This window comes from Trichomonas vaginalis, chromosome II, assembly GCF_026262505.1.
Source record: "Trichomonas vaginalis G3 chromosome II, whole genome shotgun sequence".
Lineage (NCBI taxonomy): Eukaryota > Parabasalia > Trichomonadida > Trichomonadidae > Trichomonas > Trichomonas vaginalis.
The window spans coordinates 6,115,725-6,133,731 of record NC_067204.1 but is presented as its reverse complement, the minus strand read 5'-3'; the positions used below and the strand labels follow the sequence as shown (position 1 = coordinate 6,133,731).

The following is an 18,007-nucleotide window of genomic DNA, read 5'->3' as shown; positions in this document are numbered from 1 at the left end:
ATATGAAACAAAGCAAATTATAAAGAAAAGGAGGAATTATTTTTATATCTTTTTTGAATTCTGAATTAAAAATGGTCATCAGGAGCTTATTCATATGAATCAAATGTGATATAATATGAGAATAGATATCTGCCATATTTGTTCAGTTTGTCAGACAGTAATCCAAAAAGTTTACTCAATATCTTCAACATAATCTTTGGTAATTGTATCAAAAATTGGATAAAACAGTAATCACAAACTTCCAGATTTAATGTGTCATCATTACATAAGTGTATATTATTAAATTTTTACGATTTGTTGAATTTCTTCAATCGATAGACAATAATTTGCCATCAAGTGCATTTACTGAACAAACTAATATGCTTATACACTTTCTCACTGAAATAACCAATTAATTTCAAATTATTTTAAACCTGTTTTCACAATAACAGTCTCCAAAACAATTTTTCAATAATGCTCTCCAAGTATTCTAAGAAGATTAAGTTATAGGAACTTTAACCATGATTAATTTTCTTGAAAATAATGCAAACAATAGCATCACTTTTGAAATAATTCTAAATAATTGCCAGTAAAAAAAAATTATAATTTCAAAGAGAATATTTTTAATCAGTAGTCCCAGGAGGACCCATCTTCTTCATTAGGGCATTGAGTCTGCAAATTGTGTGGAAAGCTCTGTACATATCATTTACGCAAGAATAAGAAGTAAAATGTTCTCTGATTGAGTTTTCTTTCGAAGAACCAACAGCCAAAACAATTTCAGCAAACCAATAAGCGCAAGTTCTCAACTTCACTGCTTGTTCAGCGAAACTTTTGAGTATCTTGTAATCATCTCTAGTCAATATGTGATCACGGCTAACATTCGAAATTGCTGATTTCAATTCATTAATATTCATTTTGTCACTCAATGACTTAATAACATGCCATGCATCATTAGATCCCAGATACAGACATCTCGCGAAAACTTCAGCTGCTTCATCTGTTGTAATAGGAGATGATTTCTTATTGAGTTGATCAATTTCTGCTGGCAAAAATTGAGGAACTAACAACAATTTTTCGATTTCTTCAACAGATGAATCAACTTCTGGAACAGGAATAAAGAAAGAACGAACAAAAAGGAAACCATTAAGATAATTAAAAACATCATCAAAGTCATCAGCCAATATCAATGCACTTGGGTAATAATTTTGAATAATATAATCATTTGCTTTAATCCATTCAAGGCAAGGAATAACAATATCTCCATTCAGCAATTTAGCACCAAAAAGAATGATGTTTTTCGCACCTTTCTTTTTATAACTTATCGTTTTAAGACATTCATATTTTTCTGACAAAATTTTTGACAAATCTTGAACAGAAATTTTCAGTCCATTGCAAAAAATTGCTCCAACAATGTAACAGAGCCTGTTCACATCTGGTGCATTCTGATCTACGTATTTTGGAGAATTTGAAAAGTCACATAATTGGTTCAAGAAAACATCAATACTTGGAATTGGATTTATAAGGCTATTCCTGTCGAAATCTGGGTATTTCTTGAATTGGGTGAACCCGCTGATGTCTGAATGACTTGGATCGATGATTGTCAATGAATCATTCAAGATATCATTTTGAGTCAATTTGTAACAGCGATCAAAGTCACTGTAATTGGATCTGATGTCTAGTTTGAGGTCAGACAAAGCGTTTTGAAGAAGGTTTCCTTGTTGCTGAGCTGGTTTCTCCATGGATTTCATATTCTTAATTATTATGTCGGAATTTGGTGGCTGATAACAATCTACTGTTCTTATTATGTTGCAATTGTCTGATATGTGGGTTCTGTATGATGAGAGACGCTGAGAAATCGGAGGAGGATGAGGAAAAGTGCAAAACCGTTTTTGTTCTGTCACTTTTTGTTCAATAACTGGAGTTTCTTGTTTCTTTTGAATTCTTTTTATGACTTTCTTTGTAACAGGAGCTTTTTGAGCTGCGGATACTGTTGTTGTGATACTGATCTGCATTTGCAGTTTTGGCTTAATTTGTTCTTGATTTTCTTCTTTCTTCGGTTCTTTCTTCGTTGTATTGTCTGATTTCGTGATTGTGAACGTTGGAGGTGATGGTGGTTGTGGTTTTGGCTTCGATTTCTCTCCATTATTTTGAGATATATCTTCTTCCTTCTTTTTCTCGTCTTGTGGAGCAGGAATTGGTGTTTCTTTGGCTGGTTCATGAACTTCTGGCTCTGGTTTCTTGATTTCTTGTGGTTGTGGCTGAATATCAATTTTAATTTCTGGTTTTTGTTCAACAGGTTGCTGATTTTGCTGTTCAACAACAGGTTTATGTTGTTCTGGTTCTGGTTTTGGAGGTTCAACTACATGTTCCTCGGTCTTATTTTGAATTTCTTCAGATTTAGGAACAGATTGTGCTGAAACATGAGGAGTTGATGGTTCTGATGTAGTTGTAACAACAGGAGCTGGTTGTTTTGGCTCTTGTGGCTTTTCTTCTGGAATTGGTTTTTGAATTTTGGGTTTTGGAGCTGATTCTTTTGGTTCTTGGACTGATTCTGGTTTCTGTTCTTGCTGGACCTTCTGTTGTTGTGGTTGTTGAACTGTTGTCTCTTGTTTTGGTGGTTGAATTTGAGATTGTGGTTTTTCTTGTTTTTCTGGGGCAGAAATCGGTTGTTGAACAGGTTGTGGTTGCTTGTTTTGTGTATTTTGTTGGGTTTGTGTTGGAGATTTTGGAGATTGAGTTTGATTTTGATTGTTTGGCCTCTGTTGAGAAGAATCTGAACGATTCTGTGCTACAGATTGGGAAAGAATTGAAATTGGAGTCCTTGGCTTCCATTTTTGGCTTTCTGAGCCATAGAAGCAAGAAATTACCCATTTATAGGCTTCTTGGATTGTTCTGACTAAGAATATACCTTCATTATTATCTTCACCGGTCAAAGTAAACATCAAATGGCGAATATTTGGAGATCCAAACTGTTTTGGACAATTAATTGTACTTCCTACATATGATTCGTCGTTAAAATTAATTGTGAAGCTCTTGATTGAATTATTTTCTGTATAATGGGCTTGGAAAGTAAATTTATTTCCTTTTTGTAAAGTAATTTGTTCTGCAATGTGCTCATGATGTTGTCTATCTTTCTTATCCTTCAATATGCATGCTACTTTCTGTGAAAATGAAACAACAGCGTGAGGATCGATGGTTTTAAGTAATTCATGAAAATTAGTAATAATGTTGAGGTATTTCGTGTAAGTATCACTACATTTACTTTGAATGTCAAATAATACATCATAACGAATGTCTCCGTTAAGATTACAAATAAATAGCATATTTTTTGGATTTTGCATATTAATTTCAGCGTTAAACATTGGTAAAAACAACCATTTTAATTGGCTTTTCTTATTTTCTGGTGTAAATATAAGGATTGGACCATTAAACATCATATCACAATTTTCACGCCTATTTGAACCAGGACATTTTAGCTGAACCTTTCCTATTTCTTGTGGATTGTTCATAATTTGAAAAGGTTCAGGAATAACATAATTTTTGACTGACATGAAAATTAAGAACAAAAAGTGACAATAATTAATGACGCTAAAAGATGTCACTTTTATAGATTTTATTTTCTCCCAAAGAATTCTGGAAAATCTATCTGTAAATGTCTTTTTTATGATATATCCATGACTCAGAGAATTATCACATTTTGTTATTGTAAATCATTATTCTAAACTAAATATTTATTATGAGAAATTAATCAATATATTTAAGTCAAATAACAGTGAAATTGTTATCTCCTAGCATATGATAACACAAGTAATATATTGTTACCTTAAAAATGCATTATTTTATTATGGAATGATATAAGCAATTGACTTTTTATGTATTATCACAATTGGTTAGTTACAAAGCGTTAGAACTAGTATTACATCATATAATCATTTAAATAATAAGAAACATTATAAAATGCTGTCATTCTAATATCCCCAGAATTAGCTTTTCCGCCATTCAATTTTAAGAAAGCCACTATTTTGCTTGCTTCTTGGAAGGAATCAAGATAATATTGGTAATCCATTTTAGCTTTGCGAAGTCTAAGGAATATTTCATAATCTATTTTTTCACATCCAACAGCAATATCAAGAGGAGTCAGTCCATTTTTAGTTAAAGGATTGATTTCAGCACCATGAGAAATTAATATTTCAGCAATTTCTTTAGTAGATTTTAATGATACCATATGAAGAAGTGTAAGTCCATTGTCATTCTTTGCATTGACATTTGCACCATTTGAAGGTAGAAGTTCAATCAAATCTTTGGCTTCACTTTCATTAACAAAATCTTTGGAATAATGGAGTCCAAATAATTTTTCTACAGATAAAGCACCTTCATTAGTATTTCCTCTACGATTAGATAATATTGCAAGATGAATGGCAGAAAGTCCACCCGATTGCTGCATGTTGATGTCTGCCCCACGTGAAATCAGAAGTTTAATAATGTCCCTATGATTTAATATTAATCCTATCATAAGAGGAGTTAATTTTGCACTATTATTATCATTTATATTTGCACCGTGTGGAATTAGAATAATTGCAGCTTCGATATTATTTCTTAAGCATGTATGATGAAGGATTGTAAATTGACCCTTTTCATATTTGTAGCTGACGTCATTGAGTTTAAATTTGTGCGTATATATGATGGCAATATGTTATTGATGAATATATGCATTAATAGTGAAAATGAATTGTGAATCTCAAATTAAGTTGAGTAATATTGCGTCATATTTTGAATTCACAAAGTCCATAACGATAATAAATGTATTTTAAGATAATACAAAAAATTAAGAATAAAAAAAGATGTTGATATGTAAATTTTAACAGATTCAAAGTTTAGTATAAATTTTGATTTTAATTACTGATATATTTATCGAATCTATAAGGTAGGTAAAATCACTCGTAACACGAAATTTTGACATTAACACACTCAAATTTGAGGACTTTACGTGTTGTAAAGTGTTTACAAATGAGATCAGCAAAATTCACAGGCGTTCCCGCCCGTAATGATTCAAAATTGAGAGTGTTACGAACGGTAGTTTTAGCAGCGATTATTTTAACCTACCTTATAGTAATAGAATGCAGTTTAAGATTTGAATTAAGTGATATTATAAGAGATATTAAAGGTACATTCACTAGGCGATAACAGTAAAATGGGATGAAAATAGGATAAATAGCATCCCTATATAGTGCCTAACAATATTTATACGGGCCAAAAAAATTGGCTAGAGATTTGGCGAGTTATAAAACTTAGAAAATTGAGAGGGATTTTTATTTTTGAATTTTTTTTGGAAAGTTAAAATTGCGATTAAAAATCGATTTCCAGGAGAACTAAGCATCTTATCATATATTTAAATCGATAAAAATATTAAATAATAGTTGAATAGTATAACAACATGAAATTATGGCTGAATCTACAGAAAAAATGAACATATTTGACATTTTTGAAAATTCATACGTTAGATGGTGACAGACTCATAAACTATACTTAGCTAAGATTGATATATGGTTTCAACAACACATGGTTAAAATCGTAAAAATATTTTAGATTTCAAAAAGATATATATGGTAAATTAATGGAACAAAGTCAACAAATAGCATGTTAAATATGTTATAATTAACTTTTTATTAGATCCAATAGTAGATATCGAATGGTTTCCAGCTTTATGGTTAAATTATTTCTTTTCGAGTCAGTTCTTCTCATTTAACTGTTGTATTAAGGTTGTAAATTTTTGATGCTAGAAACTATGGAATCTTCTTTGCTGCTGCATTTTTCTTGAGAGTTCTTGCAATTTCGAATAGATCTGCGCATTGTATGAAATGGAGGCTTTAAAATATCTTGAAAACAGAATAGGACTGCTTTTCCAAAGGAATGCTTACTTGTAAATCAGAGAGTTTCAAATTGACAGCAAGATTATCATCATAACTTTCGATTTTGCTGCGAAAAAGGAAGACAAGTAATTAACAAATCATTTACTGTTGTTCATCAAAAGAAGAAAACTTTGATAACAACTAATGATGATAAAATCAAGCTATCTTTTAATATTTTAAATTGATAAGACATTCAAAATATTTGAATGGTTTAAAATATTTTCTTTTAATTTCTATAAGATATTATCATGATTATATAATAAAATTTAATTTTTATCAAAAAGGCAATATTTCAAACTTTTAATTTCAAAAATCTTAATTCTGCAATAAGTGTATTTAATTGTAGCAATTTAATGATCCTTCGTCATGCTTAGCAATTTGGAACTCATAAATTAATGATTTCTTCAAGTAAAATTCTGCATTATTTCAAAAGTCAATAATTCTCTAGTAACTTTTCTTCAAACCCTAACCATTATATTATATGTATAATGGAGAATAATTGCAAAGAAAGATAGCCGAATTTACTGGGTAGTTCTTGTGATGCGAAATAATTGCAAATTAACACCTAGTTTTAACAGCATCAATCTCTTTTTGCTCTCATTTAAATGCATTCGCACACTTTAATTTTGAAATATAAGAGTTTTGGAAATTATCAAATTTATCTGCTCAAATACTATAGATCTTCATAAGTGTTAATAGAATCATTAGCCTTACATATAGTGTTTAATATAATGATGCACATTATACTGGGATTCATTCCTTATTCATCTAGTTATTATAAGATTTACAACCCCATGAAAATTTAAAATTTTGTCAAAAATAGTGAATGTACCTTTGAGATATTATAAGAGATATATGTGATGTTTCCAATATAACATGATATTGAAGAACTGATATAAATTCAAACTTTATTGCAATGGATAAGATAGAACACCATGTCTGAAGGATGAACATGCATCTGTGTATGCGAAATCCATAATTAATTTTCTCCGAAAATTGAAAACCTATTTTTGACAGACAAACAAAGAGTTTCAGATTTGAATTAACTTTTAGCCAAATAGAACAAAAGAATAAATTGATGCTTTTTAAGTTAACGAAATGTTAATATTATTAAAATAAATGATTGTCATTTTTCCTCATAAAAATTTTGTTGACCAAAACCAAATTAGGAGACCATATCACACACTAGCAGTTGTGACAATTTAATGTTCTATAAAATTCAATTGGGAGGTAATAATTGAGAGAGAAATTCGATTTTTTGTTAGAAACGAGGTTCGAAATTGAATAGAATATTCGATACATAACATTTTATCTGGAAATTGTAGTGTTTATAAATGACCAAGATATTAAAATTTTGAGATTAGATTAATTCTTATTGTCAAATCAAAATTCAAAAATGGAATATGAATCTGTGCAAAGTATAAGCGAGACAAGCGAATCAGTAGATGAAGACAAGATTCTCGGTAATCCAAGGGTCTTTTTAACATCATTCAGACTAAATTTCCCTGGATTTTTGTTCTGTTTGATTAGCGCAACTCAAGATTTCTTGGACTTATACTTCATCAAAAAGGGATTTGATACAAGAGGAGTTACGATTGTTAGTATATCAAGTATTGTTCGTAATATTGTCATTGGTCTTGGTGGTTTTCATTCTCAAGGTGTCACGAAAAAGTTCAGTGAATATATTGCCAAGAAAGATTACAAATCAATAGGTAAACTTTACGTTGAAGCACTCCGTTTCAATCTAATCTTAGGAATAATTTTGTCATCCGTATTAATTGGAATAATTCCTAGTTTGATTCCAAGTCTTGGTATTCCAGAAGAATTTAAATCAGATACCCTAAAGTATTTATTACCTATTGCTTTATTCCCAACATTTGTTATTCATTTCTTGTACTCTTGCAGTATTCTCTTAGCAACTGGAAGAGCCATTCTTGCTGGAGCATTACAAATTGTTGCTCTTGTAACATCTCTTTTAATGGATCCGGTTTTCATTTATTTATTCAAAGCTAAAATAAGTTTAATGGGTATCGCATTTGTATCCGGGCCTTTCATTATGTCAATTATTCTTTTCTTTACCTTTGCATTCCATGTCTTCGAGAACATTAAACCTAATTGGCATGCTTTTATTGAAAAACCAACTTCTGACTTTTGGCATGTTATCAAATCATCATTCCCTCTTCTTACAACGATTTCTTTAGGTGTTGTCACACCTCTTGTCTTTACATTACTTATGAAAAGAGCTGCATCAAAGGATACAACTGAAATTGTTACAGTTTACTCAACATCAATGAAAGTTTTTATACTTATGGCCGCTACTGTTGCAGGTGGAATGTCAGGAGTAATACCTTTGGCTGTTTTTGCACTTCATACAAAAGATAAACCACGTTTTGTTAAGGTTGTTTTATATTCTTTGATTCTTCCTGGTATAGTTATTGTTATATTGTGTACAATTATGGTTGTAAAGCCATTCTTAATTATGCAAATCTGGATTCACGATCCAGTCATGATCTCATACATTCCAAAGATATCTTCTATTCCTTTCTATACTGGTTTCCTTGTTCCTATTACTGAATTGTTTATTTTACTTACAATTGTTATGGGATATGGAGGACTTGCTGTAGTTCCACCTCTTGTCAAGGCAACTGCTTTATTCACATCAGCTATTGTGTTTTTGAAGGTGGCTAAAAACAATGCAATTGCTCTTCTTTATGCTTATAACTTCCAAGATGTTTTTGGATTGGTTGGCGCTGGAAGTGTTTTCCTCTATTGTTATATTCACACCAAAAAGGAATACTTTAGCGAGTTTTCCGTTGTATCTGGAAAACTTCTCGAAGAAGAAGCGTTTATTTATATGATATTGACTAAAACTATAATAATATCTGTCTTAATCATGATTTATTTCTTTAAAACAGTATCTGAGTTGATGGTAGTTGTTTTTATCCAGCAGAATTTGACAATGAGTAACTTATAACAATTATTCACAATTAATTTATAAAATCATTGCGAGTCATTAGCATTAAATAATAGATGTGTTAATAAATTGAAGTATAATATCAAACTATGTTTGCTAATAAGGAAAACTAAAATTTCGATACTTTTTGGTGATATCTTTGAAAAATAAGAATAAAATTAATATAAAAACACTTTAAATCAAATGTTATTATTTATTTTCATTTAAAACAATATAAAACAAGGGAAAGTAATTTAAAAATTCATCCTTCGCCGACGAAAGATGCGATGGCCATTGCAAAAGCACTCTCTTCTGTAAATGGATCTTGGTATCGAGCTTTGAATGTTTCCTGAGCTTGGCGGAAACACATAAATTGGCATTTATTTGTTCCAGGAATTCTGAATACAAAATTCTTGCAGCTAGAATTACATGTAGCGCCTCCAAAGCTCATTACAAGGGTTCCATCTTGTAATAGTCGTGGAATTTGAGAATTTAATATTTCATAGTTATTGTATATAGGATTTGGTGATTCCTCATTGTAATCTCGAGCAAGACGAGAAAGATTTTCGCTCTTATCTTTTGGATAATGAAGTTGAAAACCTTTCCTGTAAATAACGCGGATTTGACGAACTTGAGACTGAATGTTCGGTCGCTTGATGAACGAGAAACCAAATTGTTCACCAAGGCTACTCTCATCATGGCCTGAATAGTAAGTAAATCGATGAAGATTCTGATGCTCGCGTAAAAAGCCGACCATTTCGCCATCCATTACATTCTTTCGAAGAATGAAGAATCCTTTACCTAGCGCTATCTTCCCATGCCTTGTAAAGAAAATTGTTTTATCTAGTTGGTAAAGAGAAAATGATACTGGGGCGAATACGGATTTTCTACGTAAGATTTCTACAAGTTTTGTACCAGATATGTCAAGATTTCGTTTGTTTCCAGTATCGGCAGCTGGGGTTTCTACTGTTTGTACTGTTTGTTCTGTTGATTCATGCTGCTCAATAGCTGGATTTGGTGCAGACCCTACTCCTGAATCTATAAATTGTTTTTCGCTATCATCGTTGGTAACAAAGTCATCTTCATTAATTGAATTCGACCCGGAAGAATCATTTGTTCTATTATAGGATGAACGTCTAGCTCTTGGTACTGGATCAGGTGTTCGTTTATCTTCATTCGAGATTGGTTGAGATTGAATGATTGGATTTTGTCTTCTAACTCTTCTTCCAGTTCTTTTCGGGGTTGTCCGTTGTGGTTTTGGCGTATTATCATTTTTCGGTGGTTGTGGTGATGGTACAGTTCTGTTTGGTGGAGCCCAATTGTCATTCTGACCTTTAGGATGTTCATCACTGGAAGAATCAAGCGATGATTCTTCGAAGGAAACATCCTCAAGTTGAGCATTTCTAGAAGATTCAATAAGTGGAATATCATCGCTTATATCTGAACTTTCTGAAGAATGATCTGGAATAAAAACAGGCGTTTTCTGGCGTTTCGACCTTTCCGTAAGAGGGCTATTAGCATTATCCCTATTACGGGTCCTCCTCGGTCTATTATTAGTTAATTGAACAGGTTGATGCATGGCTTTTTTTTTATTGATAGATGAGTAAGAAAAAAAATAACCTTTTTTTTCAAAAAAATTAGAACGAGTAATTATAGGCTCATTTCGCTTAGTGACAATATCGATAATCATCATGCAACAACAGTGTCATTGATGATGATAAAAAATTTCCCCGATCATATAGAGAGTAAGTAGTAGGATATGAAGGGTTTAGTGACTTTTTTTGTTACGTCTATATATAGATGAAGGTATATTTTCACATCTTCTATATATAGATGATATAAAAATTTTTTCTTACGTTTTTTAAGTCATGAATTCGTAAGAAAGCGCGACATTATTAAATAAATTAGTAATAAATATTATATACTAAACACATTTTAAAAAATTAACATTAATTTTAAAATAATTTATTTTTTATCTTTTATAAAAGAAGCTATATATAGATGATGTCAGATATTCCGCGATTAATTAAACATTGTTTAAATCCTGAATGGGTTAAACTTCAATTTAAAAATGAAGATTGTGAATTATTAAATGAATATGAAAGCCAAAATAAGCTAATGAGGTATAAATATAATGATAAAGAATATTTAATTTCATGGAATCAATGGAGTCATAATCAAAGACCTCATAAACGAGAAGAAGAAATTGAAAATAATGAAATGGAAATCATTGATGACATTAAAGAGGATGGAATTCCTAAATTTTGTAGAAAAACCTTTAGAACTAAGTTAGGAGCATATAAACGTAGAGTATTAAATCCTGAATATCTTAAACATCAATTTAAAAAGGAAGACTGTGAATTATTAAACGCTAATGAATATGAAAATGCTAAATCAAAACTGAGATATAAATATATTGGAAGTGATGAAAGGTGTAAAGATAAAGATAAAGTTTATTCAGTTTCATATAATAACTGGCACACGTTAGGGATAAGAAAACATTTAGGAGATTATGGGAAATGTTCTGAATTCTTCAAATCTAGTATATACGAGAGAGTAAAAGAAATTAGAAATAATTATTTTCATGAATAAAAGATTCACTACCATAATGAAATAAAAAATAAAAAATTTTTAAAAAATAAACTTTAAAAATTCATGTCTTACGAAAAATTAAAACTTAGTTATGTTTATTATTTTATTTTTTTATTTTGTATGAAATGAGCGTCAAAACTAACAACGTTAAAAAATTAGGATTCACAAACGAGGAAATAAAGGGAACTGAGAATGTGCAACCATTCTCAGGGAATATTGGATGCTATTCCCGTTCCCTCTGTATGGAAAATTGAGGTTTTCAAAGGGAGTTAAAATAATATCAAATTTATACTAATTTACTTCAAAATACAAAAGTATTTGACAGCTAAAATTAGTTACTTTAGCAAGCCTATCAATACCCTTTTACGATTATTGTTACTTTTTCGAAATAAAAGTAAAAACAAATTTATACTAATTTACTTCAAAATACAAAAGTATTTGACAGCTAAAATTAGTTACTTTAGCAAGCCTATCAATACCCTTTTACGATTATTGCTACTTTTTCGAAATAAAAGTAAAAACAAATTTATACTAATTTACTTCAAAATACAAAAGTATTTGACAGCTAAAATTAGTTACTTTAGCAAGCCTATCAATACCCTTTTACGATTATTGCTACTTTTTCGAAATAAAAGTAAAAACAAATTTATACTAATTTACTTCAAAATACAAAAGTATTTGACAGCTAAAATTAGTTACTTTAGCAAGCCTATCAATACCCTTTTACGATTATTGCTACTTTTTCGAAATAAAAGTAAAAACAAATTTATACTAATTTACTTCAAAATACAAAAGTATTTGACAGCTAAAATTAGTTACTTTAGCAAGCCTATCAATACCCTTTTACGATTATTGCTACTTTTTCGAAATAAAATAAATTTATTATCAAAACCCTTTTTTTTCTTAGTAAAAATAAACGAAATTTTTTACCTTATGAACTTTTGATGGAAATATGCAAATTTAAAATAATAAAGAAAGCCGCGAGCGAAGCGATCGGCTTAGTTCGAAGATTTTGATTCAAATCTTTGCTGATCTGTAATTCGCGGAAGCCGCGAGCGAATCGAGCGGCTTAGGTCTAAGATTTTGATTCAAATCTTTGCTTATATTCCTTAAATTCTTTATGAAACTCGCAACAGTTCCATAAAAAATTTTAAATTCTAAACTGTCGAAATTACCGATCGGTAATCACACCCTTCACGGGTGTGTCACTTTTAGCTAAAATTACCCCTACTCGAAATAAAGGATATATTAGAGGAGGTAGGTTATGAAGTTAATAAATATTATTTAAGAAATTGTCAAAAATTTGCCGAGTTATTAAATGATTTAGATTATGATGGAAAAATGAATAAAGATGATGTTATAAATTTCTTATATCCTACATCTGAAGAAGAAAAACCTAAAGAACCTGATGTTTTCCCCGAATATTATGAAGAACGGATTAAAGATGATGAATACAATGAAATTGAAAGACTGAAAAAAATAAGAGATGAAATAGATGAAAAAATTAAGGAATTAAGAGAAGTTGAAAAATATAATGAAAATGAAGTAGAGGGTTTAATGAATATCCCAGCTTCAGAATCAGAAGTACAGAAATCTCATGAAGAAAGATATAAAAATTATGTCTCAGAATCAACACAAAATTTATTAGATGGTGAAATAGACGAAACACTTTCAGAAGAAGGTACTAAATTTATTCGTAAACATAAGTTACAATTTATTGATAATGAAGAATACCCTGTATCTTATTTTCACCACCTTTAGATTCCGAAAAATTCAAAAAAGCACTAAAAAACGTGACATATGCAACTAATACGATTAAGAAAGAAGATCATGATATTTACACAAATTATTATTTAAATAAATGCACAGGTGTTGATAAAGTTTTTGATTTATTAGATAAAATATCAAAAGAAACCATTGGAACATATAAAATTTTATGTGATTGCGGTTTCATTGTTGAAGATACTAATAATGTTTCATATGAAAGAACAGCACCGAAGGAAGACGAAGTTGAAAGGTCTATATCATTCGTTATTAAGAATATAAAAGATATGAAAACGTATAAGCATTATATTTATTCATTTATTTCAGAAAAAATGGAAGCAACCCATAAAACATCTTCTCATCATTTTATAGCTATTCATACATTCCTTTTCAAAGTTGTGAAATTAAATAAGACAGGAATTAGATTTAATGTATCAGGGTACGCATTCTTGAGTAAATTAAAATGTATTCGTCACGTCGCAGATGATAAAAATTTATGTGTTCTTAATTCATTTTATGGGCTTTAAAAAATAAACTTTATTTTTATTTATTTTTAATTTTTGATTCTTACATAAATGAACAAAAACGGAACCGCTAAAATGAATGATAATCAAATTAGAGCAGAAGGTAGAAGGTTATTTAAACGCTTCTATAACATTCCTGATGGTGTTAATCCTAAAACTCGTAGAAGCTATTTAAATGAAGCAATAGATGCATATGAAGGGTTTGACATTTCATCAGAAAGTGAGAGATTAGCGAGAATGTTAAATGTTAATATTGATTTCTATTATTGTGATCCTCAACCAGAAGACGTGGACATAAATAAGGTAGACTTTCCATTAGTGGAATCAATAATGATAGATCCAGAATTTGAAACAGTAAATATTTTATTAACACAGAGTCCATGTGGAAAACTTCACGCTGACAGAATAACAGACGTTGAAGCACTCACCGGCTATAAAGTTTGTCCATATTGTAAAGAAGAAGTTTATTCTATCCGTGATGATCCAGAAAGGAAAAACCAAAGAAGATTTTTAAAGCATTGTGAGAAATGTAAAGAAAATAATGGAAGATTAATTCAAGACGTTCAATTGCAAAAAACCCAGCAACCATATGCACCACATATTACGAAACAGAAGATATATCAGTGGTTATTAGCTCACAATTTGCAGAAATATTATAAACCGACAAGATATTATATTACTTTTGACTTCGAAACATTAGAGACTAAAGAAGAATTACAACTTTCTGAGTGTGCAACTTTGAACGCTTACTTAAAACCATTCATGGTATCATCAACGGTTAAATTAAATGATAAAACATATACGAGGAATTTTTGTTTAACTTCGAGTGATTCTTTTATTTCTGACTGGATTGAATTTTTATTTTCAACCTGTTCATTAGTTGCTAAATCAAATATGAGTCAATACGATGAATTATTGAAGCCGCAAACGGCGGGGACTTTGTCCCATACATTAAATGAAAACAGAAGGAAGCATTTAAAGAACTTCTAGATGAGGAATTCAATAAAGTGAATATCATAGGTTTTAATTCGGGAAAGTTTGATTTAAATTTAATTCTTCGTGATTTAAACACTGCAAAATGGAAAATAAAATCAATGCTGGGTTCATCTTCACAATTTAAGCAAATCATTGTAAAGAAAACAAACGTTCCATATGAATTAAGATTTATTGACATAAGAAATTATATAGCGGGTGGAACATTAGATCAATTCACTCAAGATTTCGGAAATAATAAAACACATGTTAAATCCTTTTTCCCTTATCAATTCATCACGTGGGAGAATTACGAAGAAGAATTATATAAAGTGGAACCATTCACTCAAGATTCATTTTATTCAGCATTAACTCAAGAAACTATATCAGATAGTGATTATCAAATATATCTCAATGATGCTAAAAATTTTAAGAATAGATTAGAATATTTTATTCATTATTGCAATAAAGATGTTGAAATTATGATTGACCCAATCGATAAAATTATTGAAGAAACATTTGTTTATAAAATTGATATGCTTCATAATCTTTCTTTATCATCGAATGCTTCAATGATTCGTTACGCTTTAGCATATAAAGACTTTAATCCTAATGAAAAATATCCTGAGGAAGAGATAGAATCAAGTTTTGAATTAACGAAAAAGTATTGGAAATATAAAATTGAATCATATAAGAAACAAGATGAAAAAGCAGAAAGGGATACTAAAAATAATGTTTCAATGGATGATTTTCAATACTATCACGATTTAATCCTTTCATCTAAATGCAAAATGTGTGGTAAAGCGTTTACATATGCAAATAAACCAACATTGGATAGAATCGATAATGAAAAACCACATACCAAAGAAAATTGTCAGTTAATGTGTTGTTATTGCAATGTCGTAAAATCAAATAAAGATGAAGATGTTCAACGTTTAAGAATCAATTTAAGAAATTATGCATTAAAAAATAATTTACCAATGACTTTAGATTCAGTTGAAGCTTATCACATTCTCCGTAATGGAATTACTGGTGGTCTATCAAATGTTCAACATCGTGTTAATCTTAAAGGAATCACGCACATTAATAAACTTTCATATAGTCCAGAAACTAAAACTGTATCAAATGAGGACACCACCAACATCATGACTCATTTCGTTGGTGTTGATTTTAATTCATTATATCCTTCATCATTTTCATCTAATCCTCATGATTTCATTCAATATACTGACCATAAAATGTATATGCCGGGAAGATTGAATGGTGTTATCATTTGTGATACAGCAACAAAGAAAGCAAAAGCACTGGGAATTATTAGAAAGAAAAATACTTTATTCGTGGCTGAAGTAAAGGGTCACATTGATGAAAAATACATTAATGATTACATAAACTTTTTACCGATAATAAGAAACTTAGATATTATCACAGATGAAAAAACAATTGGCAGTTTTATGTATAATTACATGAAATCAAACAATCTACCAGTTGACCAGAAACAGAGGAAATTAACTCAGTTAGCATCAACACACAACCAATATCAACCATTTTCTTCTTATTATCTTTGTTATCTAATCGACAGGTTTGATTTTATCATTGATGACATTCAATCAATTTTAACATTTACTAAAAACACTTGTTTTAATGAATTTGCGAACAAATTTATGAACGAAAGACAAAAGGCTGAATTAGAAGGAAATAAAGGAAAAAGTTTATTTTGCAAGATTTCACTTAATGGATCATATGGTTACGATGCAATGAATACGCAAAATTACGCAAAGACTAAAATAATGAATGCACAGAAGGCACGCGTTGCATGTATGTCAAATAAGTTTAAAAACATAAGAGAAATAGGTGAGGATACATATCAAGTGATGCTTAAAGATAGATTTTATAGATGTGATACATGTTTACAAGAGGCATTCTTCACTTTAGATAACGCAAAATACTGGTATTTGGTTTTCATTTATGATTTTATGTATAAATGCATGAATGTTAATCGTTTTCATTTCATTGAAGGTGATACTGATTCATCTTATTGGGCAATCGCTGGCGACCCAAATCTTCCTAACACTCAAGCATTTCAAGCAATTGTTACGATAAACAATTTTATGATAAAAACATTTTCAAATTCGCACCTTTTGATTTCTTCTGTTTTGATGAGAAATTTAAACCTAAATTAAAGAATAAAGCTGAAGAAAAAGCACATGAGAAGAAGTTATTGGGTTTAGCAATTGAGAAACAAGGTGATAACATGGTTGCTTTATGTCCTAAGTGTTATACATCATTCAACGGTTCAATTGATGGAAGTGATTTTAAAAAGATTGCACAAAAAATGAAAGGTGTTAGTTTACGACAAAATAAACAATTAACACCTAAAAATTATTTGGATATAATAAATGATAAAGTGATATTTGATGGTCAGAATATTAATTTACAACTTAAAAACGGGTCAATGACTCGCTTAACAATCGGTAAGACTGCATTAACAGGAGCACACACTAAGGCTGTATGTTGTGAAAATGGATGTTGTATGCCATTTATTTAATACAATTTAAAATTTTATTTTTAATGAAATGCCACAGAAGAGACAAAAGGAACCGAATAGATTTATACCAAATGGTTTTAACTTTCAGATTCCAAATAATCAACCGCAACGAATTTTTCAAATCCCACCACAGCATCAACAGCAGCAGCAACGACCACCACCACAGCAACAACGACCACCACAACGTCAACGGAGAAGAACATTCACCCCTGAAGAAAGAAATTTCAATAATTTGATGCGTCAACAAAATCAAGGTTTGAGATTTTATCCGGGTAGTAATGGTATACATATAAGGCATCCAAATTTAGATAGAAGATATACCGCCGAGATTCATATTTTACCTAATAATACGGTTAATTTTGCTGGATTTTATGATCATCATCAGGAAATCTGGACTCCACCATTTGATACCGTTTTAGAAGGAGGAACCGTTAATGATGTGATTCAATATGTAAATAATGGTTTTGATACTATGATTCAAAGAGGTGGGCACCCTTAAAACATTTATTTTATTTTTATATAAATGGATAACGCAGATTTAGAAAATTTAATTGATAATTTAGTACTTAATCAAAATTTTCTTAATTATTATGAATTAAAATCATATCTCCAAAAACATAATAAAATATAACGGGTGATGATATGGATTATTATTATTCGTATTATAAAAATGAAATTTTGAAATATCATGATAAAATAATTTCTAAAATTAAAGACAAAATTAAAAATAATGAATATACAAAGGGAAAAACTAAATCACAACTTAAAC

The 18,007-nt window shown here is 30.0% G+C and overlaps 7 protein-coding genes and 1 pseudogene across 8 annotated transcripts, besides 3 other annotated features; 5 read left to right on the top strand and 3 right to left on the bottom strand.

Moving 5' to 3' along the window:
• Window positions 1-32: 32 nt before the first annotated feature.
• TVAGG3_0495240 (uncharacterized protein) lies at window positions 33-3,586 on the bottom strand (the record flags this gene model as incomplete). The annotated part of the gene is made up of 1 exon (XM_001330179.1): window positions 603-3,488. One exon carries the CDS (start codon window positions 3,486-3,488, stop codon window positions 603-605), a length of 2,886 nt encoding a protein of 961 aa, XP_001330214.1.
• A 249-nt stretch (window positions 3,587-3,835) lies between these two features.
• On the bottom strand, window positions 3,836-4,789 carry TVAGG3_0495230 (spectrin binding; the record flags this gene model as incomplete). Its single annotated transcript, XM_001330180.1, has 1 exon — window positions 3,896-4,492. The coding sequence occupies one exon, from the start codon at window positions 4,490-4,492 to the stop codon at window positions 3,896-3,898; it is 597 nt and encodes a 198-aa protein (XP_001330215.1).
• A 350-nt stretch (window positions 4,790-5,139) lies between these two features.
• Window positions 5,140-6,724: a mobile genetic element.
• A 560-nt stretch (window positions 6,725-7,284) lies between these two features.
• Window positions 7,285-8,862, top strand: TVAGG3_0495210 (multidrug resistance protein YPNP-related family; the record flags this gene model as incomplete). The annotated part of the gene is made up of 1 exon (XM_001330181.1): window positions 7,285-8,862. One exon carries the CDS (start codon window positions 7,285-7,287, stop codon window positions 8,860-8,862), a length of 1,578 nt encoding a protein of 525 aa, XP_001330216.1.
• A 205-nt stretch (window positions 8,863-9,067) lies between these two features.
• On the bottom strand, window positions 9,068-10,551 carry TVAGG3_0495200 (tubby c-terminal domain-like family; the record flags this gene model as incomplete). The annotated part of the gene is made up of 1 exon (XM_001330182.2): window positions 9,104-10,420. The coding sequence occupies one exon, from the start codon at window positions 10,418-10,420 to the stop codon at window positions 9,104-9,106; it is 1,317 nt and encodes a 438-aa protein (XP_001330217.1).
• Window positions 10,552-11,609: 1,058 nt separating this feature from the next.
• Window positions 11,610-12,666: a mobile genetic element.
• Window positions 12,667-13,045: a mobile genetic element.
• Window positions 13,046-13,958: 913 nt separating this feature from the next.
• On the top strand, window positions 13,959-14,330 carry TVAGG3_0495170 (uncharacterized protein; the record flags this gene model as incomplete). Its single annotated transcript, XM_051236361.1, has 1 exon — window positions 13,959-14,330. A coding segment is annotated over one exon (372 nt), but the record flags the coding sequence as incomplete, so codon positions are not given.
• An 845-nt stretch (window positions 14,331-15,175) lies between these two features.
• On the top strand, window positions 15,176-15,714 carry TVAGG3_0495160 (uncharacterized protein; the record flags this gene model as incomplete). The annotated part of the gene is made up of 1 exon (XM_051236360.1): window positions 15,176-15,714. A coding segment is annotated over one exon (539 nt), but the record flags the coding sequence as incomplete, so codon positions are not given.
• A 124-nt stretch (window positions 15,715-15,838) lies between these two features.
• Window positions 15,839-17,032, top strand: TVAGG3_0495150 (annotated as a pseudogene). Its single transcript has one exon. A coding segment is annotated over exon 1 (1,194 nt).
• A 234-nt stretch (window positions 17,033-17,266) lies between these two features.
• On the top strand, window positions 17,267-17,596 carry TVAGG3_0495140 (uncharacterized protein; the record flags this gene model as incomplete). The annotated part of the gene is made up of 1 exon (XM_001291904.2): window positions 17,267-17,596. A coding segment is annotated over one exon (330 nt), but the record flags the coding sequence as incomplete, so codon positions are not given.
• Window positions 17,597-18,007: the final 411 nt, after the last annotated feature.